The sequence below is a fragment of the Gambusia affinis genome, linkage group LG06 (genome assembly GCF_019740435.1).
Source record: "Gambusia affinis linkage group LG06, SWU_Gaff_1.0, whole genome shotgun sequence".
Classification (NCBI taxonomy): domain Eukaryota; kingdom Metazoa; phylum Chordata; class Actinopteri; order Cyprinodontiformes; family Poeciliidae; genus Gambusia; species Gambusia affinis.
In genome coordinates this window covers 27,471,149-27,497,707 of record NC_057873.1, presented here as the reverse complement: position 1 = coordinate 27,497,707, position 26,559 = coordinate 27,471,149, and the positions used below count along the sequence as shown (strand labels likewise).

The 26,559-nt window shown below is 40.4% G+C and overlaps 1 protein-coding gene across 2 annotated transcripts; it reads left to right on the top strand.

Annotated features, from left to right (window-relative positions):
• Positions 1-11,676: 11,676 nt before the first annotated feature.
• Positions 11,677-23,020, top strand: dusp14 (dual specificity phosphatase 14). 2 transcript variants are annotated; one of them, XM_044118537.1, is made up of 3 exons: positions 11,678-11,963; positions 15,700-15,823; positions 20,270-23,020. In XM_044118537.1, exon 3 carries the CDS (start codon positions 20,357-20,359, stop codon positions 20,990-20,992), a length of 636 nt encoding a protein of 211 aa, XP_043974472.1. In that variant the 5' UTR covers positions 11,678-11,963; positions 15,700-15,823; positions 20,270-20,356; the 3' UTR covers positions 20,993-23,020. The 2 variants fall into 2 exon arrangements, with proteins under 2 accessions (XP_043974471.1, XP_043974472.1); XM_044118536.1 differs by lacking the exon at positions 15,700-15,823 and having other exon boundaries at positions 11,677-11,963; positions 20,270-23,019.
• The last annotated feature ends 3,539 nt before the right edge of the window (positions 23,021-26,559 follow it).

The following is a 26,559-nucleotide window of genomic DNA, read 5'->3' as shown; positions in this document are numbered from 1 at the left end:
AAAATAAAGTTTGGGCGATAGTTAGGGGACAGCGCAACTCGCATTCAGTCCTCGACGCGGCCGTCGCGGGTTCGATTCCCGGACCCGCCGACATTTGCCGCATGTCTTACCCCCTCTCCTTCCCCCCTTTCCTGTCAGCCTACTGTCATATAAGGGACACTAGAGCCCACAAAAAGACCCCCTGGTGGGGAAATAAATAAATAAATTTAAAAAAAGTTTCGGACACTTTGTTGCGTTTCTCGTTCACCCATAAATACGCACAAGCAGCATCCACAAAGCTTCTCTTGGCCCAATGGGCATTCATTTCTGTGTCAAAGACCATCTGATGGGAGGCTGGATTATCCTGTAGTTGTGGTAAAAGGAGTTGGCGTATCACCGACGCTAATCAAGGCTGAAATAGCATCTAATGCTAACAATGGCGCAGCAAACAGACGTTCCCACTCTAAAGCCAGCATCCGCAGTCCGAAAAAAAAAAAAAATTCTTGCAAGAAGTTATGAATGATTAGGGGCTTAAAAACAATAATTATTTTTGTTGTTGAATTCATCTTTTTTTCCCCCAATAACTTAGTAGCAGGAAGACTCTTAAGAAAATATTGCTAATTTTGTCATATCGCAATTAATTTTTCAATTGATTGCGATTAATTACAGACACTGCAATTCACTCGATTAAAAAAAGTCAATCGAGTCCCTCCATTAGTTTTAATGGAGGGACTCCATTAGTTTTAATGGACTCCATTAAAACTATCATATCAATGAGATATGATATGAGATATCATATCTCATTGATATGATATCTCATATCAATGAGATATCAATATCTCATTGATATGAGATATTTCTCATATCAATATGAGAAATATCTCAAATTGATATTTCTCATATCAATTTGAGATATGAGAAATATCTCAAATTTCTCATATTTTATATTACAAAAACAGCCACTTCATTTGAAGCTGGGCTGTTTAGTCCTTAACTTCTGCCCGATTCCTGCTAAAAGGAGCTGAATAATGTTCGTCTCTGACAGAGGCGTCTCGATCTGCCGTGTGACTTGGGGGAACAAACTGTGACGCAGGCAGTGAGGAGACCGCCGGCCTCCTACTGGCTTATCACAGCTGAGAGCCTGAATCTGATTATGATGGCGGATTCAACCTTTGATGATAAGACGACCGAGGAGGGAGGGAGCCCTGAGCTTGGAGTCGTGAAATGCAGAAGCCGGAGATGCGCTTGAGAAGATGTGAAGGAGAAGAAATGTGTTTATGCCTCTGTGCGTCTTATTAAATAAACTCTCCAGAATAAACAGGCCTCAGCAGAGGGAGATTGTGTCTTTCTTTTCCTGCCAGTCAGAGCAAACTAATCAGGTTTTCTCTCTCTGTGTTTAACGCCTGACGTTGCACAAGTTTAAAATCATGTTTGTTTTGTTTGCTCCTCCAGTACAAGAACTTTTGCTGCTTCCCCAACTGGCCAGCGTTAAAGATGGAGCCCTTTCAAAATCAATGCAGTCCCCTCTGGAGGAAAAGCCTGTCACTATCTCATTCAATATTCTCCTCTTCACTTGTTGTAGTGCACTAACTCCTGTTTAAGAAGGTCTAATTTATGCACACTGGGTGCAGATGTAATCACAATGCAACAATAAGCAGGAAGACATAACCCAGTGATGATGCCGTCCTCTTTATATCATCAACGTGAATGTTTTTAAGGTCTTGCTGTGCGGCTGTCTTCTCTAAATGCCTGTCAATTCCATGTCATCTTATCCTTTAAGTATGAATTGAGTTATTTATTTATTTATTACATCATTTTAACATTTTAGAAAGCTCTTAGATTAATAACATATGGTTATGCAATGATCACAAGTGAAGCCATACAAACATCCTGTCGTCAGATTTTTTGTCGTTTTTTTTCTGTTCCTTTTCAAAGGTTCAGCTTTATAGGAATAGAATAAAAATAGGAACATTTCTTTTTTCCCCCCCAAGTTTCAGTTTCAGGATAATCCAGAGTGATAAACCACAGAAATATTAGAAGCCAGTGGAGACCTGGGTGACTTTGTAAAGCTGTATTGAGGTGATGAACTGATTTTGACCACAGAAAGCATCTTCTGTTACCTCTGTTGTGGTGATGTGATGACAGTGCGTATGTTTTCAGGAGGTTTTGAGATTTTAAATCAAACCACTGTACCAAACCCCCATTTTTATTTAACAGGGATCTTAGAATGAATTTAAAAGTTCCCCTAGAAGTCTTAAAATTGTAGAAAATTAGATTTTAATTTGTTAATTTCTTTAAAAACTGATCCTTTCCGTCACACTTACTTTATGTTTTGCTTACTTTGCTGAATTAGTAGGGAACAGACTGTAAATTGATCTTGTTTAAATTTACAAGATCATATAATTCCTTCTTCAAAATATGAGATGAGAAAGTTAATGATGAAAAATAATTAAGAATTCCTCCTTCAGTTTTCTACAGATATAAGCCTCACATTACAGACTAAAATTTGCTATATTAAAATGGCTCAGCATCATATCTCTATGACGACGTATTAGGACCAGTGTAGATAGGAAAACAATGAGTGCATTTCCACCAAAAAGCGTATAAATGTTGAGATTATGTGTGAAAATTTCTGAATTTCAAAAGTTAAACATTTTGTTGACTTTTGGACATTTTCTGAGTACATCTTTTTTTTCTTGCTCTCTTTTTTATTTTTCTTAAAAACCAGAACATTTTAACAGGCCTCCTCTGCATACATTTCTTTACAGCTTTTTATCAAGCACTCAGACCCTAGCATAAATGTTGAACTGAACCGTTCCAGGTCGCTATCAAGCTAATTTTCTATTAGCAGCTTTACAAATCTTTTACATTACATCACATTACCAAGGCTCATTAAAACAAACTTTTATCTTGGCTTTTTTCAATTCTTCTTTCTTTTCTCCCTCCCTGAAGAATAAGTCCTTTTTCAGACATTGTGTTGCTAACTTAACTTCTGACCAGAGCTTTGGACGTTTGGATGCGCTCTGCTGCTCATCGTACAGCAGCTCACGTTACCGGTGAAGCGTGCGGTACCTTCCGCGGCCACCAGTAGGTACCGCACGGTTTGCGGTACCTACGCTTACCGTGGGAGCAAAATATTAAAATTTTTCCCATGGAGTATTTTTTTTTTCTTTTTATCCATAAAACAATAATTTCTACATACATTATCAAATAGATATTATTGTAAAAACAAATCACTTCATATTGAAATTGTGCGTTTTTGATTAAATAATGACAGAAATTATAAAAAAAAAAAAAAAAAAAAAAGAAATCAGCTCCTCTCAGGGCCCTTAGTGGCTCTGAGGCCCTGAGCGGCTGCTTAGTTTGCTTAAGCCTTGGGCCGGCCCTGTCTGCAGATTAAACTAGCAGTGAATAGAAATAAGTACCATATTGAAGAAATAGTTCAATAAAATCAATATGTATGATGTATCCACCTCTTTGCACTTCATGTAGTTCAGTTTTTTCTTAATTTTCAGCCTTTGTTTCACCTCTCTACACTTTAAATTAGTGTTGATAAAGGAGTCTTTCCCAGATAAGGTTGCACGCGAGGTTAATTTACATTCTTGACCTTAAAACTAATAAAATGTTACAAATTATGCCTCACTTTTTGAAAGATATAACATTCATAAACTTTTATGATATTCTCAGTGTAAAAGCAGGGATGTAATGGAAAAGAGTCTGAGAAACGGAGACATTTTTCAGTAACAAGACCGCCCTGGAACAACAGCTAATCAATTGGAGAGTTAATTAGGCTTTTTATGCGCCGCCGTGTTTATTTTCTGAGCAGAATCCGATTTGAACCGGAGCGGATTCCTCACCTGCAGCCTCCTTCTCCGTCAGTGTGACTGCAGTCGGTGCTGAAGTGGCAGCAGATGGAGGAGATGTTGGTGTCAGCGCCCGGCGCGCGCACAGCAACTTTCTCAAGCCGCCCACGCGCGCGCGCGTGCGCACAGATTTCTGTTCAGCCTGACTTCTTCCTGCTCTTTGCTCGTCCTGAACCCTCAGTGATAAACTGCCGCTGACCTCGTGGATCAGTGTTCAACATGGAAACCTCGTGCTCTCGTGGCAGGAAGCTTTCAGATCATCACGGCTCAAACTTCTTTCTTTCTCTTTTTCTTTTTTTATTTTTATTTTTTGCACAAGTTAAGAACTCACTGGAACAAATCTGTAACTGGATTATGAGGACAGATGGAGCATGAAAATAGTCTTAAAAGAAATTTGTCGAGCATAAATAAAATATATTCACACTCTCGTCTGTTTCAACCACACCTTTGATTTATGCTTTATTTATCTTCACAAGGTTTGTTTTTGTTTTGCATGTCAGTTTTGCTCTTTTGTTTATTTAGCCTTTTTTTAGTTTTAGCCTGTCAATGTTTAGAAGGATTGGGTTTGAATATTTTTTCAGCTCAGCCTAGTTAACCAAGTTTCTAACTTTTATCACCATCATAATCACTCTATTGTGTCAGATTAGGTGTTTAAGTCTCTTTTTTTCTCTTGTTCTTTGGTAAAAACAGACAATTCTGGCATGTAAATTATGTTTATATTATTAAGAGCTATGAAAGGTGACCTTGGATGTTTTTTTTCTGTCCATTTTCATATTTCCACCATAAGTAGAGAAAAGCTCCAAGCGTAAATATGACATGGAGTCTAAAAGACTGAAATCCCAAAGATGCCTTGGATTCATAATGACTTCAACATTGATCAGTGTATATATTTTATATCTGCTTGATGATTTTGATGATGGCATTTGGTAAAATACAATGTTTACTTGTTCCACTGCGTTATGTTTTTCTGGTGTGAAGCACTTTGAAGTGCCTTGTTGCTGAAATGTGCTGCACAAATAAACAAGTTGATAAAGAGGCGTTCAACAGCTGTGTGGGAACATGAAGCTAAGGAGGAACTCCTGGAAGAGAAACGGGCACTAATGTAAAAAATAAAGACAAAAGAAACACAATAAAGCAAATTATTTGACAGATTTTTAAAATATTATTTGAAGCATAAGAACCTGTTTACTGGATGTTTTCAAGTAAATGTGCTGCAGAATATTAAACTTTTTTTCAGTAATGCTCTAAATAAAAAGAAACATAAGTATAACAAACTCCTATTAGTCTACAATTGATTTATTTATATCCATCCATCCATTTTCTATACACCCTTTGTCTCTAATGGGGTCGGGAGGGTTGCTGGTGCCAATCCCCAGCTAACGTTCTGGGCGAGAGGCGGGGTTCACCCTGGACAGGTCGCCAGTCTGTCGCAGGGATTTATTTATATGTTATATATTTATATTTATATCAGCTATGTTATATTTGACCATCTTGTTTTTTTAATGGAGGTGGGAAAAACACAATTATTATTATTATTTATTGCTAGGGATGCTCAGATATGACGATTTCAGCCGATATCGATATGCAGTATTATTATAGCTGTTTTGGCCGATAATTGATATATTTAATCCTTTTGATATCTGGAAAAAAATCACGTCTACTGCTTCTCTGCTTCTGGTAAACTCCCCACAATCCTTTGCTACTTCACTATTATTGTCACATGACCAAACAAACGCTGCCTGACTGTCCTTCTTCCCCTAGAAACACACAGCAACAAGATGGAAATAAATATCGGCTATTAATATCAGCCCAGTTTTATTTATTGGACTGATCCAAAATCAGGTGTAGACAATAGATGGATGCATGAATTAATATAGTGATTCAGCATAATCTCGTTAGCGCCTTTTTATTCCTTTAGTTTAATGCTCTTATTAGATCAGTGAAATATGTTTTTTCGTATTTTTCTTCTTCTTCTTCTTCAAGAAAATGCAAAAAGAAACCACAAAGTGCACAAGGCACATCGATCCATTGGTTTTAGAGCTTCTCCTCTGCTGGTGCCTTATTGATTTTTAACTTTGCTTCTATTCAGGGAAGAAGGAGGAAGATGTCTCCCACATCTTTGCTCTGTGTTGTTGTACGACCCTTTAAAGGGCGCACACACACACACACACACGCACATGCACACACACACACACCCGCACACACACACTCTCTCAATCTTCTGTCTCTGTCTTTGTGAGGACCGCCCAGCCCCTTTCACCTGAACGATCACAGCTAAACGCATCTGTTCTCGCATTGACTAAAGACTAAATTGGCTCCTCACAAAGAAAGGCACACACACACACTTGCACACACATATTGTCTTTCTGCTCTGGCTGTTATAGCTGTGTGCTGATTAACACGGAGGTAAACCCATCACCAGGAGGAGGGGCAGCTCACATTCACCCTGTTGCTCACACTCATCCGCTGGGCAGAGAGGAGTCGTGACTAACCAGAGCGGCGAAGTCTGCCGTACCACCACCCCCCCAGCCCTCTACCTCCCACCCCCAACCATCTGTGTGCTTCTTCTTCCTCACCGACTCACATTCAGAAGCAAGCCGTGCAGGACTCAGAGAGATAACCTTAATGAAATAAGATGAGAGACCTCCATAGCAGCCGGTTCCTGTTTCATCTGTGCAGCAAGCAAATGTGTGCGTGTGGGCGTGTGTGTGTGTGTGTGTTGGATGACGGAGCAGCTCTGATCAGAGTGACAGAGAGGCGTCGAGCTGCTGCGCTCAGCCACCTTGACGCTCTTGCATGTCGCCACAGCAAGCATTTAGATCCCATGTCTGCTTCACCACCATCACAGCTGGAGCAATGAGGGGGGCGCCTGTGGGATCAGCAACAACTTTATTTAGACCTACACACACACACACACACGCACACACACACACACACACACACACACACAAATACACTCCTGCATCTCAATCTCCGCTGACCACAAAAAACACTTTCCATTCCCCTCATCTTACCATCTCTCTCTCTCACACACACACACACACTTACACACATCAGCTCAGACAAAAATAAACATCTCTAGCGTTTCAAGCCAGCGGGTATCATCTCATCCACACTTTGGTTAGCTTTCTCAGTGATAATTATTCTGAAAGGCTGAAGACACTGATACAGTGATGACCACTACCACTGCAAATAACGTATGGCTGTTAACCTGCCATCAATTTTGTCAGGTTATCGTTGCTATGTGAAGCCAAAAAAAGAAAAAAAAAGGGTTGGGTCAAAATGAAAAAATTAGGATACATCCTGCCTTATCTATGACTATAGCCCTCTATACTAGCATGTCAAAAGCTAACTTTAGCTAAGGAAAGAAGCTGTAAAAATGTATCTAAAACCACCTCAAAGAAAAACCAAGCTAAGCTTTTTTATTAGATCCTAGACGAGCCCCCAAAATGTTTCAATTGCTAAAATTCACTCACTCATTCTGTTTACATTTTGTAAAGATGAAAGTCATAGGTTTCTATCAATCAATCAAGTTTATTTGTGTTTAACATTTCAGAAACAAGGGAGTTTAAAGTGTTTTAAAAATACAAAATTACAAAGTCATAGAACACTGTCAACAATTTAAGCATTACAATTAATCAAACTAGTTGCTATGTTGTTTCCTTCAGTGGTTCTTGTTAGAGCTAGTGTTGCATTTTCAACAACAAGCTGCAAGACCCCAAATACTTACATTCTCTGAAGTAATGTGGTTATGTTGTATAAAAGATGAAGGGCATAACAATGAAAAAATGTCTGGTAATAAAGAGATGGAGATGAAGCCTATGTCAACGTGTTATGGGAGTAAATCTAGCGTACCATCACATGCTTAGTCCAATAGAAAACTGTGTTGATGAACTGCCCAAATGAAAACAACACCCTTCTTCTAAAAAGGGTAACAGCACAGCAGGTACCTTATCTCCCACTGGCTGCCAGAAACAAACAAACAAACCTGCCACCAACTAGAGAAAGTACTGTTCCAGAATCAGTGTGGAGTCAGCCATGTCCAATGACCTGCAGAAACTACCGGACCACTAAGACTTAGAGGAGATAATCATACAAGAACCCCAAATGCACTGCTGAAGGTGTTGGTTGTAAAACTTTTCTACTTCTGAAGGGCGCTCCTGTTAGTACTTTCTCATAATTCAGGGGTTCTGGGTTCCAGAAAGTTAAATGAGTCGTCACAATTGAGCAGGTTACCAAGTGTCCATGTTTTGCTGTTGCAGGGATCCATGCAGAATTTTACAGTTAAATCCCCGTGGCAGCCCATCAGTTATCTGGCATTACAGGCGCTCAGGGTTAATCAGTGTTACATCCCCCACTGATTCGGGGCAGACAGCTCCTTCACCGAGTGGCTGCAGGTGCTTGTTATTATGGGCGATGGTGTCATTGTAAATTTTCAGCCTCCATGGCAGATGCTCTTTCCAGAATGCCTCTGACTCATCTGACATTTCGGCATTGAGCTGGGTCTCCTTCTCCACACCTCCAAACATTTTTTCCCCCATTACCTTGTTACTATACTAATGCAGTTTCCCCATTTTTCATTATCTTGCCCCTGGGTGAAAAAGTTACACTTAGATACAGTTTCAGAAATCTCTCAGACATGTTGGATCATCCCTAAAGTGCAAAATAAACAAATAAATAAATAAATTTAAAAAATCTCACCCTCTAACTGTTTTTCTTTTGTCACTGCTTTGGTTTTTACTAATGCTGTTTGTTTCCACATGATTGAACTGGGAATGTAATTAGCGATGACTGAGGCAGAGGCCATAGGTTTACGGGGTGCGTAATATCTCCCCCAGGAGCTCTTTGAAATGGGATTGAGTTTGGAAGGCATGTCTAATGATGGCTCTGCACATGGATGTATTCACTAAGGTCCTCGCACAGAGAGCCCTGCAGGTGCAGCTGCGATCCTGAAGGTCTCGGAGTTCTGGCCGTTTCTCTCAGGGCGTCAATAATGAGATTTGAAATAACGGACCTGAAAGAACTGTTGGTTTATTTGTTTTCTCTAGCCGCCTGCAGCCCGCAACGCCAAGACAACATTTAAATTGGTAATGTGTGTGCAGTTGCTGCATGTACACATTGCCTGAGCTGCAGCAGAGTGCACAGGGTGTCAGAGTTCAGGACCTGCAAGTTGATCTCACGGATCTCTGGAGACATTGAAACAAACAGATTTGTGTAAAGATATTAGATGTTGTTGCTGTATAGAACAGCAGCAACAACATCTACAAGGGCAAAGGAGGAGGAAAGATTCCTCCTTCTTATGGAATGAATATTTTATTCCACATGTTACAGACTATATGATAGTGACTGTATCTGAAGTTCTGCCTCATTTTAATCAGTCTTCCCAAATTAACTATTGTGTTTTAGGAGCAAATCCATTAAAGGAGTAGCATTATGTATTTTCTAGATACATCAGTTGTTTTTAAAAAATGCTATATATATCAATAAATATGGCTTAAAGAACTTTTACTTTATAATTTAAAGTCTTAAAATTGGGCACTTGTCTCTTTAAAAACTCCTGCTCTTCCTGAAATGCTGCCTTCAGTAAGTCATCACAACATGGCTCCTCTCTTAACCCTTTAACAACATTTTTACTAGCGCTGCACTGAGAAGCTTCACCAGATGTTGGCTAGCTGCTGCTGGCTATTCTGAAGTGGGGAGTCGCGGGGGAGGGGCTTCGTCTTGAAGGCGGAGCTTGGTCCACCCAGGCATTTTGCACAGTTGAATGGTTGCCAGGGGAAAGTAAAGGATTTCATGCAACAAGGAGCGTTGCATGAAAGAATCAAAGCAACACTCCAGGTATGTTGTTGATGAGAGAATAACATTATAACCTGCTGTAAAGCTAAAAGAAGTTTGATTTTATATAATATTGCCCTTTTAAAATATAGCTGAAGCCACTATATAAATAAATAAATATACATATAAAATGTGTCTCAATGCAAAGTAACTAAGATTCAATCTTCAGGACTCTTGCAGCAAATCAGTAATTTTTTTTCAGCTTGAGAAAGAAAAATAATTATTACATTTTGAAACTGAAAGAAATAAATGAATTGCCTTTCAAGGCAAGCAGGTTCAATGTTATGCTAATTCAAATCAGTGCAGTTCTATGGTGACTCATATTCATGTCAAAATTCCTGAGGAGCGTATTAAGCAATCACAACAGGGAATATATTAATCGAGAGAGTGCATAGCCCTGATCGCCGGTATTTCCATTTATTCACAGGCCCATGAACACAGTGAGCAGTAAAACGTTCTCCTTCCATCCATCTGTGTGCACTCTCAAGGAAATAGGACTCTCTGTGTGTTTATTTGGCGTATTTGTCAATTGGGGCGATAACTCCACTTATGAGTCTGACTGGCCGCAGGACTTGGAGAAGAAAAGAGACAGAGGAGGACGAAGGAGAAAAATATGGTAATGAAAAGTAAAGGAAAAAAAGCAACAAACTTTCCTTTTCTTTATCTTCTCATCTTCTGCCTTTTTAAGCGGGTTTGTTGACAAGAAACTTCGATGAATGATAACTATAATGAAAATACTTCAGAAGTACCGTAATTTCTGGACTATAGAGCGCGCCTGATTATAAGCCGCACCCCCTACATTTTTAGAGGAAACACATTTTTGTACATACGTAAGCCGTACCGGTGTATAAGCCACACGTGCCTACATTGAAACATGAGATATTTACAAAGAAAGACGGTACACAGAAAGTGTTTTGAAGTTTTAATAATATGCCGTAGCTTTTCTTTCTGAACAGCAGCAAAACAGCCCTAACATGGCTGGTTTAAATAACATACGGTTAAAAGTCACGGAGAGCTGTCATCCTCTTTCTCCTGTGCACTGAAACCATGGAAGTCTTCTTCCTCAGTGTCGGATTGAAATAGCGTCAGATATTCTTTATCGGCCAGCTCCATTGCTTTTAACTTGAAAGCTGCATCATATGCATTTCTTCTTGCATTCTCCATGATGAGGGAGCTAATTTTATTCATGCACAAAGCACAACCTTACATTAGTCTTCCTCTACAGATATATTCCAGCTGTCTTACGCTTACCTTTTCTGCTCCAGCGCCCCTACTGGCCGTTAGAAAAAATTCCTAAATAAGCCACATCATTGTATAAGCCGCAGGGTCGAAAGCGCGAGACATAGTCGCGGCTTATAGTCCGGAAATTACGGTATTTTCATCAGAAGTATGATGAAAATACTTCTGTCAATAAATAAAAATGAGACCAACTTTTAAAAGTCAGGTGAAATCTAATTATATTTAATCTTACTGAAAGACAAGACAAGGGGGAAAGTGTAAAAAAGCAACAGAAAACTATTTCGGGGTTTGATTGGCTTACAGTAAAATTTGTTCATTCAGCCATTATTTACATTCATTTTGAACAACTATTGTCACCTATAAATTTACAAAATGGCGGAAAATAACAATGAACTATAAAATATCACAAATATGTTGCACTTTCAAACAAAATTCTGACAGCAATAAACCCACTGCTCCACATGTTCTTCTCTACTACATAGTACATTTTGTCGACTAAAACATACTAACGTTTACGAATAAAAGTAAAGATTGTTCAATTTTTTTATAAGCTAGCATTTATTTTAAAAACAAGTTAACATTTGTTGTCAAAATCCATACCCTCTTAACTGAACTTTCATCTCCTTCTTGCACATTAGAAAAGCGTTGAATCATGGAGGCAGAGTGCTCCTCCTCTTTCTCCTCCTCTTGCTCCTCCTCTTGCTCCACCTCTTGCTCCTCCTCTTGCTCCTCCTCTTGCTCCGCCCCCCTGCGAGCGGCACTGATCGCCCGTCATACCGGAGGCAGCGCTGCTCCGTACTCTGTCTCCCTCAGACAGCGGACAGGACCTGGCGGATGTACCGATGGCTCCCCTTTCCGCTGACGTTCCCGTGATGTTGGCGTGTGTTTCGGCTTGTTGTCGCCACCTCGCCGGCGGTGAGTCCGGTCAGACCGACTGACGGTGGATGTGAGACCCCGGCGATGCGCTCCGGCTTCTGGCTTCTGGCTTCAGGGGTTGAAGGCGCTTTAAAAACACCTCCATCAGTGCCCGAGGTAGAGAGCCGACTGGTAAGTTGAGTTTCACGACTGATTAGAGCACAACGTCGGCATTATGTTGTTGACCCTAGTTCAGATTCTTTTAACATAAATACACATATTTTTATTTAAAGTCTTCACTATTACTATTACTCTACTATTTATTATGTTTTATGTCGTATAAATAAAACTGGGGGAAAAAAGTAATGTCAAAGAAACACGACTCCCGTTTCAGTTTGGCTGTTTTTGCTGGTTAATGTTAATTTCCATTACATTGCATCTTAACTTAGAAGCGCGCGCGCGCACACCTCGCGTCATTTCCACATGGACGAGCAGCGCGTGCGCAGAGAGGCGCTCCCCATTCACAGCCGAAGCTTTATGAATTAATAAACACGGGGATTCATTCAATTTAACGAGCGTGTTCACACGGTGGGGCAGAAACGGTTCAATAAGAATGAACCAGAAGGCGAAACAACTTCTGACTTTTTAAACATTCAGAACCAATTTGTTTAGAAGTGAAAACTAAGAAACAACCAACAAACACATGAAAATCCCCAAATCTAAATGAGAAAACACATTTGTATCGCACAACTGCTGTGGAATCACTTAAAATGTAGACAAGTTGAAGCCAGGGGCATAAAGGCAGCAGCTTCAGACCAGCTGAGTTTTCTTGCAATGGACACAAAGAGCACTTTGAGCTTCATTTGACATCATTTTTAACATCAATTAGAGATAATTAACACGTATAATTGAAGATCCATTTATCTGTTTTTCATGTCCGCTGCAGTGATGGGTGATGCTTTAAACTGCTGTTGAAAGTGTCACTGAATAAAATGTACAACAGGAAATACAAAAGGTCTGAAGACAACATGTGACCGTATAGCTGATATTTGGTTGTCTCTCTTTCTTTTCCCTGCTCTTCCTCAGTTTGAGCAACATTCACGATGTCAGGATGTGGCATAATCCTGTCTTAAATATTAGTCTTTAATATTAGTGTCCAGCATTAAAAAATGCTGGACACATTTTTTTAATAAAGGATTTTATGGAAACCTTTTTTATGCTGAATATAAAAGGACAAACGTTTTTTTTCTTCCTGTCATTAAATCTTAAGTTTGTGAAGTGAAGTGTGTGAGTGGCAGCATCATGTTTGGAATAGGCCAAAAGTAAGGCATGAGTTATGAGGAACTTGTGAAATGGCTCCCATAAAGATTGACCTAAATCAAAGGCAATGATAACAATTATTTTAAACAAATGTATGTAAGCTTTTTTTTTAAATAAAAACTACAAAATTATTATTCTTACATTTAAAAATATTGGAATTCCTAAATGACTAAAAAAGGCAGAAATAATTTAGTCTGATTTTAATGCCAGACTGTAGAAAAAGAAAAAACAAAAAAATATTAATGTTTATCACGTGTGTAAAGGTGAAATACTAGCAGCACAGCGAGGTTGTAAGTTCAGTTTTTGAATTACCAGTTTTATAAATGATTAGTAGTAAAACTAACTAGACCAACACAGAGATTACAGCAGTCTGATGCATAACTCAGACAATTCAGTAATTGGCAGAAACCAATTACTGAGATTTTTTGAGGTCTAACCAGATGATTCAATTTGTCTTTTGCAGGCAAATCAATCAGTCACCAGAAAACTTATACAAAACACAACTGAAACTCTAAATATTAAATTAATTTATATTTAAGGACAAATGTATATTAATTTTAGAGATAAATCCAAAGTAGAATTTGCCGAAATCAGAAATCAACTCTATGACCATAAACTATGTTCTGTTTTGGACTGCAGACAGATCTGTAGAGCGCCTACCTACAGGATGTAATCAAAAGTTTAGCAGCAACGGTTTCAGCAAAATGTCTGCCTCAACTCTGGATATAATGGCACTAATTTGTCCAGGTTTTGCTTAATGGTAAAAACAAGAATGAACATAACATTTGGCAAACAGGTCAAATGATGTATTACTATTAAACAGTTGCCCAAGTTTTTTTTTTGTTTGTTTTTGTTTGTTTTTTTTGTCAGTGGCGACTTTAAGAAATGTAGAAAGTGATTCCAGATTTCCAACAGTGTGAGGAACCAAGCTAGCCAGAGCACACATTGATCTGGAGGAAATGATCTGACCACCAGGATCTGATGCACATCAGACAGTCTTGCAAAGTTGCAGAGTTGAAACCTTTAAATATACACTGAGGTTGAAAAGTAATAAAAGCAAATAAAGCACAAATGAAATGGGGCCAAGTGTATAACTCTGCGGAACCCCATGGTTACGTTTGTATTTGTGTGCTGTATTAAAATCCAAAAGGCTGATTTAGACTGCAGTATTTGTTAGCTAGTATTCGCTGCATCGTTTCATCTTTTCAATAGAATGCTGGTCTCATGGCATTAAATGCATCTAATCGTGTTCAAAATGCTAAAGGCTACGTTGCTGGAAGAACAGATGAGAAAGACGTTGGTGCCCTGTTTGGTTCGCTTTAATCAAACTGGTTGGTTTACCTACAAGGTCCAGTTCGCTTTGGGGAGATGTGATCACAAAATCAAACCTCCGTCTCTGTTCGGTTGAAGTGAACTCTGGCTCGGTTCGACTTTATGTGACACCAAGCTGACTGGACACCACCCCAAAAACATGAAGTGGACTATAGCGCAGGGCATTCTGGGTAAATGCAACCAAAACAAACGTGCAACTAGAGTCCTAATGGGAGAACCTGCTGGTGGAAGATAAAAGAGAAATCTTACATTTCACAAAGAAGGAGGTCAGAGGTTTTATGTCGTTTCATTCAGTGGTTCTTGGTGCAGCAGGCAGGAAGGAGGACCATGTTTTCAAATGGTTTGGGTCGTTTGACATGGTGTGGTGTGAAACCGCAGCAGCTGAAAATGTAACAAAAGTTTCACTTTTGGTCTCCAAATCCAGCCGAGTCCACCAGATTTCTTTTGTAACTTTGACCTTTCCCAAACAAGGCTAAGGTAAAGAACTCCTCTGTCCTTCTGAGCTTTGGTTCCCTTGAATCTTCCTCTTCCCGGTTACGTCGCAGAAACAGTGAGAGTCACAGAGCCGCTCATTGATTACAGAAACTGCAAGCGGCCACTTCCAGACTTCATTCTGCCTGAATAAACGGATTGCTTCCTACTGAGCGACGAGGCTGTCGGCGGCCACCGTTTACCTCACGTTTCCGTCGTTTCGTTGTTTCCACTCGTCTTCGTTTGCAGTGGTGCGACGGTTTGGGTTTTGATCCGGTGTTGAGGCTGTCCCTGCTTTTTCCTGCGGGTGGGTCTCGTTTCCAGTTTGTGTGAGGGGACCGGGGAACCGGACCCCCTGTGGAAACTTATCAGTGTGGGAACAGCATGAGGAGATTTGTGATCCGCGACCACCTGTTGACAGATCCTGAGAATACGTCAAATTTTCCTGCTGCCGGAGCGAATTCTGGACGGTGGAGGGGCCCTTCTGCTCGGGTCCCGTTACCGCCGCTGACCCTCGTTCTGTTTTGGCTGCAGTTTCTCCGACGCGTGGTAGAATTTTTTTCTGTGGCGACAGCTTGTGCATAATTCTTCCCTCCTCTGCTCTGTGCAGCTTCGCTCCGGCCCAGCATGCGGTATTAATAACTACATGGTTGGAGCAAATCTCAGCAAAAGCCCAGTGCTGTGGCGCATCAGCACTTTGAGGAGGTGCCTGTCGGGGATTATTTGGTTCCCTTATCGTCTTGATCCCTGCTGATGTTGGGCGAGGCGCCCCAGCAGCCAGTTTTTATCTCGTACTTTGTTGCAGGTTGATGCATCGGCGGACAGTTGGAGCTGCAGACTCTAATTCGGAGTTTAACAAGATAAAGCTGTACTCTGCGGCGCAGGATGACCCCTGGATGTTGGAGGAACAGAAAAGGCCTGCGAATGTAGTGAGTCATCAAGACGGAAGTCATCAGCTTCTATGCACCACAAGTCTGGAACAAATTGCCAGAAAACTGCAAAACAGCCGAAACACTGAGTTCCCTTAGACAGAGGCTCAAACCCCACCTGATTAAAGTTGCTTTTGAACCACAATAAATGGAACATTGACCAACTTATTTCATGTGTATCGATGATTCTGGTGATGACACTCATCAAAATATAATGTTTGTTCCTGGTTTTCTCAGCTGTTGAGTGTAAGCTTTTTTGTTTGCATTTTGTGTTTTTATGATTTGAAGCACTTTGAGCTTTGTTACTGACATATGCCATACAAGTAAACTTGATTGATAGTAGATTACACTCAGCTACGTCTCTCTCCTCTGAAGCCTTTCCCAAGCTCCTCCTGAAGCCGAACGGTCAGCGCCCGGTTCTGACCTGAGCGAAGCCTCCTGCCCAAACCCGACCTTCTTCAAATCAAACAAAATTGATGTCAAATGTTTGTTTTTCAAGATGTTAATAAAGGTTTCCTGAGCTCATAGAAGGTCAACCAGCCCCTCCAGCATTTGTTAAATCAAACCGATTTTGTGTCCATCAACTGTGCTGCGTTTGTGCTACTGAAATCTTCCTGCACAAACGTAGCATAAACATTTAACACCAGTTTTGTTTGATTCGGGTAATGGTTGGGCCAGTTGAACTTTTGACCTTATAAACTTTCATTGAGTTTAAAAGGTCACAAAGAAAAAATAAACATGTTAAATTGTTAGTACGGCAGTATTATGTAGATTTTTTTTGCTTTACATCAGGGTATAATGTTATTCCCTCTTCAGAAATATACCTGGAGTGTTGCTTCGATTCTTTCATGCATGTTTTAGAAATCCTTCAATCTCCATGGCAACCATTCAGCTGGTTGTAACTCCTCGAAGCTACAGTTTCCAAGCTTCTGAGCTTCTCCCCCTCAACTTTCCCTCCCAGCTCCTTCAGACTAGCCAGCAGCAATTAGCAAACACCTGGTGGAACTGAGTATCTGCTGAGCTCATTATGGGAGCTACTTCTCAGTGTAACACTGATAAAAAACATTATTAAATATGTTTCTATATGTTATATAGAGGAGCCATGTTGTGATGACTTCCTGAAGGTGGAGTTTCAGAAGGAGCAGGACTTTTTAAAGAGACAGAGGCCCAATTTCAAGGTGTTAAATTACAAAGTCAAATTTCTTTTGTCATATTTGATACATACAGCATTTTTGTAACAACCAAGAATAACATAATTTTTTTATGTGCTTGGAAAACAAGTAATGCTGCCCCTTAAAATTTTTAATTTATCTAAACTGATAATATCAAATTAAATCTACCAGTAAAATGCTCCACCGATGGTTTGATTATGCCTTGAATAACAGATTTGTGATGGTGCCTGTAAAGATCTTACTACTTCTGATTGAATCTGAGCGTTATTTTCTTTTTATTAGCTTATAATTTAAACAAAGTTAATAGAAAACAAAAACGTTGACAATTCTTAATGATCTAAACAAGGCAGAACAGCATTGAGATGAAGTGGATTTCCACATAAAGTTTCAAAATCAAATATTTTTTGTGTGCTGCCTTTGCTGCTGGTCTGCTTCACTGGTAGAAACTCTGGTTTTGTTGCCTCATCACTAGTTTCTGTCGACGGCCGTGAATCTTCCTGCAGGGCGGCGCTCTGAGAAGCCCTGACTGGACACCGGGGGTCGGCTGAGCAGACGTTATTCTGTTGCTTTAGCCGCTTTTCTTCCTGAAAACAAACACAGACCGTGCTGAGATGGCAAAGGTGTGATCAGTTCAAGTCTATTTATTTTTTTATTTTTATTTTTTGACTCCTACAAGGTGAAGAGGAAGCAACACAAGTTTAGCCTTCAGGGAGATGAAGGCTGTTATCACATTTCTGTTTTAGTTCAAGTGCGTGAAAAAGTCCTGAAACGATATCTTTGGAAAAAGAAGCATAATCTTCTCTGGACTCAGGACTCTGTAAGTGACTGATTTTTTATTTATTTATTTTTCTAATTCAAAAGAACAGCCCATAAAGAAAACTGAGTCAAAACAAAAGCTTTATTAAAAAAAGAAATTTGTGGCTGATTTCTGGTCACCAACTTTATGAAGCTCTGACTTGTCGCTGTTCTGATATTAGCCGACTCCGAAGTGTTGCTCTGTTTAAAAGGTACTAATGTTCAGTTTATTATCCTGACTGGTGTGACCAGTCGTCTTGTTGATCAAGAAATAAAAAAATGTAACAAGAATTTGGTAAAGAAACTTTAAGAAATTTATTATTTTTAAAAAAAAGTGACTTCCAAGAGGCAATAGAGGCTAAAGTTCAACCTGCAGCTTTTATGTCTCAGCTAATAAGTTTTAACACAGAAGGAATTTTCCATCTATTACATATTTATTCAAATGGGAAGCGTGCCGATCCCATATTAATATCTGTATCAATCCTGATGTTGAAACAAATTCTAGATCTGGAATCGGTAGCAATCTGGCCGATACATAAGGGCAGATCTACACCATCTAGCTCTATGCTTTGTGCTTTATTATTTATTTTACATTATATTTAGAATTCCTAATTGAACCATCTGGAAGAATGTTTCTTGCAGGTTTTTCTTTTTTTTTTTTACATGTCTGACCAAAATAGTCGGCCTATTGTTTCTGTTTCTTATTTATTTCCCATTGGCTGTTTTACTCCTGACTGCACCGATTGAACAAACTAAAGTTTTGTTGGTTTTACATGAAAAGATTGTGAAGCTGTTGGTGCATTTAAGTGTTTTGTGCAGAGTAATAATATTAATATGTAATTCAGTACTTTTACATCAGTGCTTAGGAAAAAATAAACGTGTTTAAATCACTTCAGCTGTTTTTCTGTATCGACCGACACAAAGTCTCAAATATCGGTATTGGACGTGAAAAAAGTGGATGGGTTGAAACTGTTGCTTGGCCATGTTAGTAGCTGCTTCACTTTTAGAGAAAATAAATTACAAATGGCGCCAACTTTTGCCCTAAAGACCTAAGGAAAAAAAAAAAACATACATTGACATCAGCAGCCGCCATGACGACTAGGTGTGATTTGTACGCAGGAGCCACGGATGGATGAACATGAGATGAGGCGAGGCTCCTCCAGTCACGTGGCAGGAAGCGCCACTCGGCCTGCGGCGCCGAGGCCGTTCCACCTGAACGCTGACAGAGCGGAGACGGGCCGGTCCTCCAGTCCCAGACATGAACACCAAGCATCCATGAAAACCTCTTGAAAATATATTTGTATGGTTTTACTGGTCGGTCTGACGGCAGCCTCTGTTTGATTTGATCTGTGCAAGAACCCTCAGGTTTTACAGACGATGGTTCCAGGAGGATTCGTTTGCAGCACAGGGCTCTTAAACAAGGAGGTCTTTTTCTTTGTTCTGTGGCGTTTGCAAACGGTTGCAGTTTTGCACGTCCTTGTTTTTTTTTTTTTATATACGTTTCCACAAATAGAAATATTCAGTAATTCTAAGTACTTCGCAGGGAAATAAAAAAAAAAGGTAAAAAGTAGTGCATAAAACACAGATGTATTGAAAATATTATTTCAAAAATAACATAATATTTGCTATATTTTCAGTTGCCTCTGATGTTTTATACATGAACCTGTAGAGACACTTATGATAAAGTAAAATTGTGAAAATAGTTACATTTTCACTAGTTTAGTGAAACTAAACTATTTTCATGAAAGTAGTTTAGTGAAATCAGTCTAGTTTCACTAAAAACAAAATAATTAGTTTCTATTGAAACTAATTAGTTTTGATAAGCTAAAATAATAAGTTTTATTCCCTATTTGACAAAAAAAGCTAACTTTATTTTTTGACAGTTCTTGGCTATTCTCTTCCTGATGTGCTTGATTTGTGTTTAACCTTCTGATGTTCAAGAGCGGAATGGAAAATTCTGACACCAAGCAAAAAGAAATAATTTTGGTTATCTTAATGGACTTAAAACAGATCAAATTTAATCTAATTAAAGGTCAAACTGTGAAAAAAAGGTTGTCTGCTTATGAGGTCTGCAAATATCCAGTTTCAGTTGTATTATGGACAGACTTGGTGACATAAATATCTGTGAGGTTTGAATATTACAGAAGTGTCACTAGTATGGAGCCTTGAGGAACTCCACATATAATCTTGATCTGTTTATGATTCGAACTGCCATACCTTGTGGCCCATTGGGAGCAGTACAAAATAAGTACTGCCAAGACAGACGTTTAAGATGCATCGACAGAAAAGAAATGCAGAAAATGTTTTTCAGTGATTTTTCCTGAAAAGAATTGGTTCTGTATATTGGTCTGTATTTTTGAGGCAGCCAGAAAGAAAGAAAAACTTTCTGTCAGCGCCGTTTTCAGGGCCTGAGTCTACAATGAAACAGAAAACTATTTAGTCTTGAAGAAGAGTAAAATTGAGTTTTTGTGTCTTGCAGGAGCTGTCTGGTGGGTCCCTCACTGCTATGATCCTGAGCACCTCAAGTTTTTGCCTTCTTGAGTTTTGAATCTCGCCCGGTTCCTCGATGGGTTCCCGCAGCCAGAGCTTCTTCCACAACCACCATCACCACCACCATCGCAGCTCCATGGTTCCAGCCACCGTGCCAAGGCTGCTGCCGGAGAGTGGGAGTCTGCTGGGGGGCATCGCCCAAATCACCCCAAACCTCTTCCTCAGTAGAGGCAACGTGGCGTCCAACCGCAGCCTGTTGCTGTCTAAGGGCATTACCTGCGTGGTCAACGCCACCATTGAGTTGCCCAACTTCAACTGGCCACATATGGAGTACGTGAAGGTCCCCCTGGCAGACATGCCCCACTCCCCCATCTCCTTGTACTTCGACAGCATAGCCGACAAGATCCACAGCGTGGGGCGCAAACGAGGGGCCGTGCTGGTGCACTGCGCAGCCGGGGTGAGCCGCTCGGCCTCGCTGTGCCTGGCGTACCTCATGAAGTACCACCGCGTGTCTCTGGCCGAGGCCCACGCTTGGGTCAAGGCCCGCCGTCCCATCATCAGGCCCAATGGCGGCTTCTGGCGCCAGCTGATCGAATACGAGAGGAAGCTGTTCGGCAGGAACTCTGTTAAGATGGTGCAGACACCCTACGGGATCATACCCGATGTTTACGAGAGGGACCGCAGGACCCTCGCTCCTTACTGGGGCCTGTGAGCGTCTGCGCTGGCCATCCGTCCGCAGTGAGGGATAAAGGTGGAAAGCGAACCCCGTTTTTTTGTCCCACCTGAGCTGCAGGTTTAGGCCTGTTCTCGTCGGGTGAAGTGAGATGTGTGAGTGTAGATGTTTCTGAAGCATATTTACTGAAAATGAACAGAGGAAATTTGATGGTGCTGCAGTCTAGTCTTTGAGTTGGGAGCAAAGCAACTGAAAGCCCAGAATCCATCGAACCGATGATTGTCGGGTAACACGGATGTTCTGGACTGAACGCCCAGAGCTCAGAGTGGTCGGATGGTACTGTGGTGTGTTTCCCGGTGTGTTTTCCCACTTCCAGAGGAGGCGAGCATTTTGAGGGCGGGGGTTTGGGGGGGGAGGTGCTCGAGCCTCTGCAGTGCCGACAGTGATGTCCCTTTCCTGACGTGGTGTCATGTGGTGATATTGTGTCAGTTTCCCAGTAATATTTAATGTGAAGGGCAGCAGCATGCTCTGAATTCATGGTAGCATTAAAGAAAAGTGTGCAGAAAAATAACACAATGTATCGCAATGTGCTGATGGGGGGGGGGGCTTACGGAGCACTTTACTCAAACATTCAAAGATGTTACATCTAGCTTTTTACAAAGGAGAAATTTGAAAACACAAAAGCTAGAAATGAAGGTTTTAGTGAAAGCTCCTGTGTAACACAGGGTTGACTGTCCCGTCCTGTGACCACACTATGTTATTGTAGTGCTACTTGATGCTCTAATAAAAATTATATCTGCTGCTTTACATGGACCGGTAGCTTTGTGGTGAATATTTCTATCCAAAACTGTCATGTAAACTGTTTTTTGACTTTGTGCAACATACTACTGTGATGACACAAGCATAGATATGCATGTCCTCACCCCTCAGGTCGTATTTTTTTGTCATCAGCCACTGGAATTTCAGGATGTCCATTTTTCCAAAATGGCTGTCGTTTTTGAGTCTTTTTATGTCTATCAAAAATGTTACTCATTAATTGAATGAAGTTTAAGCCATATCATTTCCAGTCTGGTCAGCTATTCATACAATTTTAAAACAACGACATGTAGCAAAATCAGAAACTGAGGACTTTGCTCTTTGCGAGACTCACACCAGACAAAAGAGAAGAAGATGCGACACTGACTGAGAGACGGTCGTCTTAATGGCTAGCATTAGCTTAACTGTTGGGTGTTAACTGAGCTAGGGTTTTAGTTTAGCCAATTGTATTGAATGAACCTAAATTTCACTGCGTCTCATTTGGACTCATTCTCAAAGTTATGACATCATTTGAACAAGTTTTCGACATTCTGCTGTAATATTTGTCATTTCAGCTCATTTTGGAAGTCGTGCTATATTCTCGTCATTTGGGTGACATCGTTCTGAACTTTCTTTTGTGTTTGGCAATTTTCAAAGTCAATGTCTCCGTTTAGTATGACGTTCAAAAGGAGCAAAAGTGTGACATTTTATTTATTTATTTTTTTGATTTGAATTGAATTTTTTTTATTTACTCTTATTTCCTTTTTAGGATTTGGATGTGTGGATGCTTATTTGTACAAAACATTATTGAAAAGGATGTGTTGCAAAGAATATTATTTGAGATGGGCTCTCATGTTAAAATAAATCTACATTAGGAGGAAACTTTAACCTGCGCTGAATTGGAAATATTTTAGTAAAATACATTGAATTACAAGGTTTTACAGAACACATTATATTACATTATTTTAATAATAATGGGTTGCTATGTAAAGTGGACCAGTCTGAGAAAATGAGTCCCATTCTGCTCACAATAGTGTAAAATTCAGTGGTTGGTTTGCATGCTGTCTTCTTGCTACAACAAGATATTTTCCTCCTATCTAGAGCAAAACGCATGAGAATTATTGGCGTAGCAAACAGAACCCGTCTCACCGCTTTGGACGAGTTGTTCTGTAACTGGGCGAAATCGATGACACTGATTGGTGTGAAGGTATTTCGTCTGAATCACATTTCATTCCTGGGCAAAACTACGGCCTCATAATGCGATTCCAAAGCATGTAATGTCTCATCATCATTCTATTTAAACGGCAAAGCAGAGATCATGTCCTGCCAAGAAAACACGCCGTGCGACGATCGGTGAAATATGAGATGGCGCTCGCTGCTGTTAAATGCATTCACAAGTTTATATGTTAAAGTACACATACTGAGACCTTCATCGTTTTGAACAATTTCATCAGCTGGGACGGGGATGCTGGTTGGGGTGGGTGGGATGATGGATGCAGCTCAACATGGGAGGAGAGTTGACGAAAAGCCGTGGTGGATTTGAGACCGGGGCGGGGCTTCACCTTCCTGCACCACAACAATGTGAACCATCCAGAGCGACAAAGATCAAAACAGAGTTGGAATGGCCCAGTCAAAGTCCAGACCGTAATCCAATAAATGGTATGTTTTAATAAACAAGGAGTATGACCTCAATTTCAAGAGGACAGACAGACACTTTAATAAACCCATGTGGGAAATTATTTTGTTACAACAGGGAAATAGATAAAGATGATTTTTAAACTGTATAAATATATAGAGGAAATAAAATAGAGGACAAGAGACTTGAAAACGGATGTGCACAGACCGCTCACTGAGTTTGAACTATTCATTAAAATATGGGAACACATTTCATTGTTTGGATGTACAAGGCTGGTAGAAACAGAATACATCACTGCTACTGTAATGCTACAAAAACATATTTCTACAATGTATAATTTTCCTTTTACTTCACAATTATACGCTACTTTAAGTTTGCATAAAACTTCTTGAAATTTGTGGTTGTATTGTGGTAAAACGTGTGTAGGTTCCAGGTGTTTGAATATGCATGAATAGCACCGTAAAACTGAGGAACCACGATTAGCATAATTAAACCACTGAACCAGTAAGAGTAGATATTAGCATTAAATAATAGGTGCAGTATTGATTGTGCCTTTTTATAGTATAATCAAGTAACGAATCAGTTATATAAAAAAAAATACTGGATATCTCAAACATGACAAAGAAATTTCTCTTCATAATTTAGCACCTTGACATTGGGAGCTGAGTGGGGGAGGAGCGCTCTGTGAGGAAGACGCTTTGCTGGAGACTGCGGCTCCGAGGAGGAGCTTTGTGGAAATAGGCGGAGCTTTGTGACAACAAGCGTTTAGGCATGCCCGAAAGGTTGCCACGGGAGATTCAAGGACTTCTCAAACATGCATGAAAGAATCAATGCAACACTCCTGGTATGTTCTTAATAAGGGAAAAACATTACAACATGATAGGATGTCACAAAAGTCAGTTTTACATAATAAGCTTTCACTGTTTAGGGATATGTTTGAAAATAAATCTGTACTTCTGATTCATATTTGAAGCCTTTTCCTGGAGTAATGAAAGATCATTTATCTGAAAACAGACAATGCTTTTGCTGTCTTACTCCTTCTTTTCAAACTCTGCTTGGCGGCGTCTCTGAGAGGTTTCCACATCAACAGATTGCAGTTATTTCCCTCTCCAAGTGCCTCTAGATGCTCGAGCCACGCAGACGTTTCCCTCCCCATGTGAGGTCTTCATATGTCAAAGAAGCGTTCTGCCATTCATTTTCATTTGCTGCGGTTAGAGAGCAGCTGGCATAAATTGATGAACGCCATTCGTCTTATGCCCACACTTCTGAGAGGCCCCCTGAAGTGGTCTCCGCAATGAATTCCATCGTCCACCGAGACGACGACCGTCTGATGGCGTCCACAGAGATTGGTCCGAGTGATGGGTCCAAATTATACGCCGCAGACGTGTTCTTTGATTGCTCTTCCAACACAAAAATGCATCCCTCCCCGGCTCTTATCCCTTCCACTGCTTCTGGACGCGTTGATGTAAGCGCAGGCAGGCGCTGCAAGTAAACACATCTTTTAACCGGAAGATGAAATATTATCTTCTATCATTCAAGCAGCAAAAAGAAGCATTTGTGGGAGCGGGCTGGAGCGGGCCTGGACGTAGCACTGCAGGTGGAACAAATGAATGGAGTTTTTGAAGGCAAACACAAAGCGCCAGGTTGAAGCTAGCTGCAGCGTATTCACTTAAAGGCTTCTTTCAGTAAACGTCCAGAGATACAACACTTTGCAGCAATTCCTTGAACATTATGATGTTGAGAGCTGTTTGTTGTCCTGGAAGTTGAACCTGCACCGGACACAAGACTCAAATCTTTTATAGCCGCTAACAAACGTGTCAAACTCAGGTCCTTTGGGTTACCATATGTGTCTCCTAGTGTGATTATACTTGGCCCTCGAGACAACTGCAGATGGCACAGTCATAGCTAGCATTAAAAATTCCAGAATGCTTTGCTGGTGGTTTGGTGTGTCAGTCAGAAAACCTCAACCATTGACCTTTATTAGCACCTCCCTCACACAGGGCACCAAAAAATGGTGGAATGAAAGCTGGTTTAAAGAGCAAATGATCATCTCACAAAGACCCAACATTACTGAAACCAAAGGAAGTAAAAATGTTCAAACTAATTTCCCATATTTCCCCAGCATGGTAATAATGTCATGCATCCTCTCTGAAAAGCTTCACTGTATCTCGTCCCACCTATCATAATGGTGCTGTCACTGTCCTCTACAGTTCTTCTAGGGTCAGGTGCAGTGTTTGCTTTCTAGTGTGTTTCATGCAGACCAAAAAGTTATTGTTTCAATATTAAACTCTACAGCTTCCTCTCTGACACTAATGTTAATGAACCTCTGAGGCTTTCAAAGAACAACTGAGTTCTTACAATATTCTATTGTAAGAAGTGAACCACATTTCATTTTAGGGTATCGCTCTTAACGATAGGCTCTCAGCTGAAAGGGTCGTCAACCTTGGGTCGCAGCTGTTCTGCCTCCTGGGGTAGGTCACCCTGAGGCCTGTAAGCTGTTGGATGTTTCAGGCATGCCAATGTTTGCAACTGAAACTGTGAACAATCAGAAATTTAAAAGACAAAACAAACATCTTGGTGTGAACAATGTAGTTGAAATTTAACCGAGTTAGTCCAAGTGAACTTAACTTCTTGGGCCTGTGTATCGACCGGTCAGTCAGTGAGAGTCTGTCTCTTTAAGTAGTCCTTTTACATGTCAGCTGAAAACTGATTTTTCTAGTTTTCAAAACTCTTCGTTCAACTTTCACAGCAAAAGAGCCAATGGACTATTCAGCTTCATATTAAAAGCAAGAGCCCAGCCTGGGCAACAAAAGATTGTTTGTCTTAATGTGTTGACGTCGGTGTGTGCTTATGAGTGCATTCACAACAGCCCTGCTTAATTCACTTTAATTAAACTCCAGTTCCTTTGTCTCAAAAGTCCAGTTCGCTTGGGGACGTGTGAATGCTTAATGAACAACGATGCTATCCAAACAAACATAATTCAGTCCGCCACCAAACCTAGGTCTTGGTTCGGTTAAAGTGAACTCTGGTGCAGTTCCAGTGTGAATGCCAAGCAGTCCAGAGACCGCTCCAAAAGCAGGAAGCAGACTCTAGAGCAGGGCATTGTGGGTAAATACAACCAGAACAAACACGTGAGTCACTAGCTGGAGAAATAATTTTTTGTTTGTTTGTTTGT

Bases quoted from the DNA above. Each gene is read 5' to 3' on its own strand.
- dusp14 (XM_044118537.1), top strand. From the start codon at position 20,357: ATGGGTTCCCGCAGCCAGAGCTTCTTCCACAACCACCATCACCACCAC.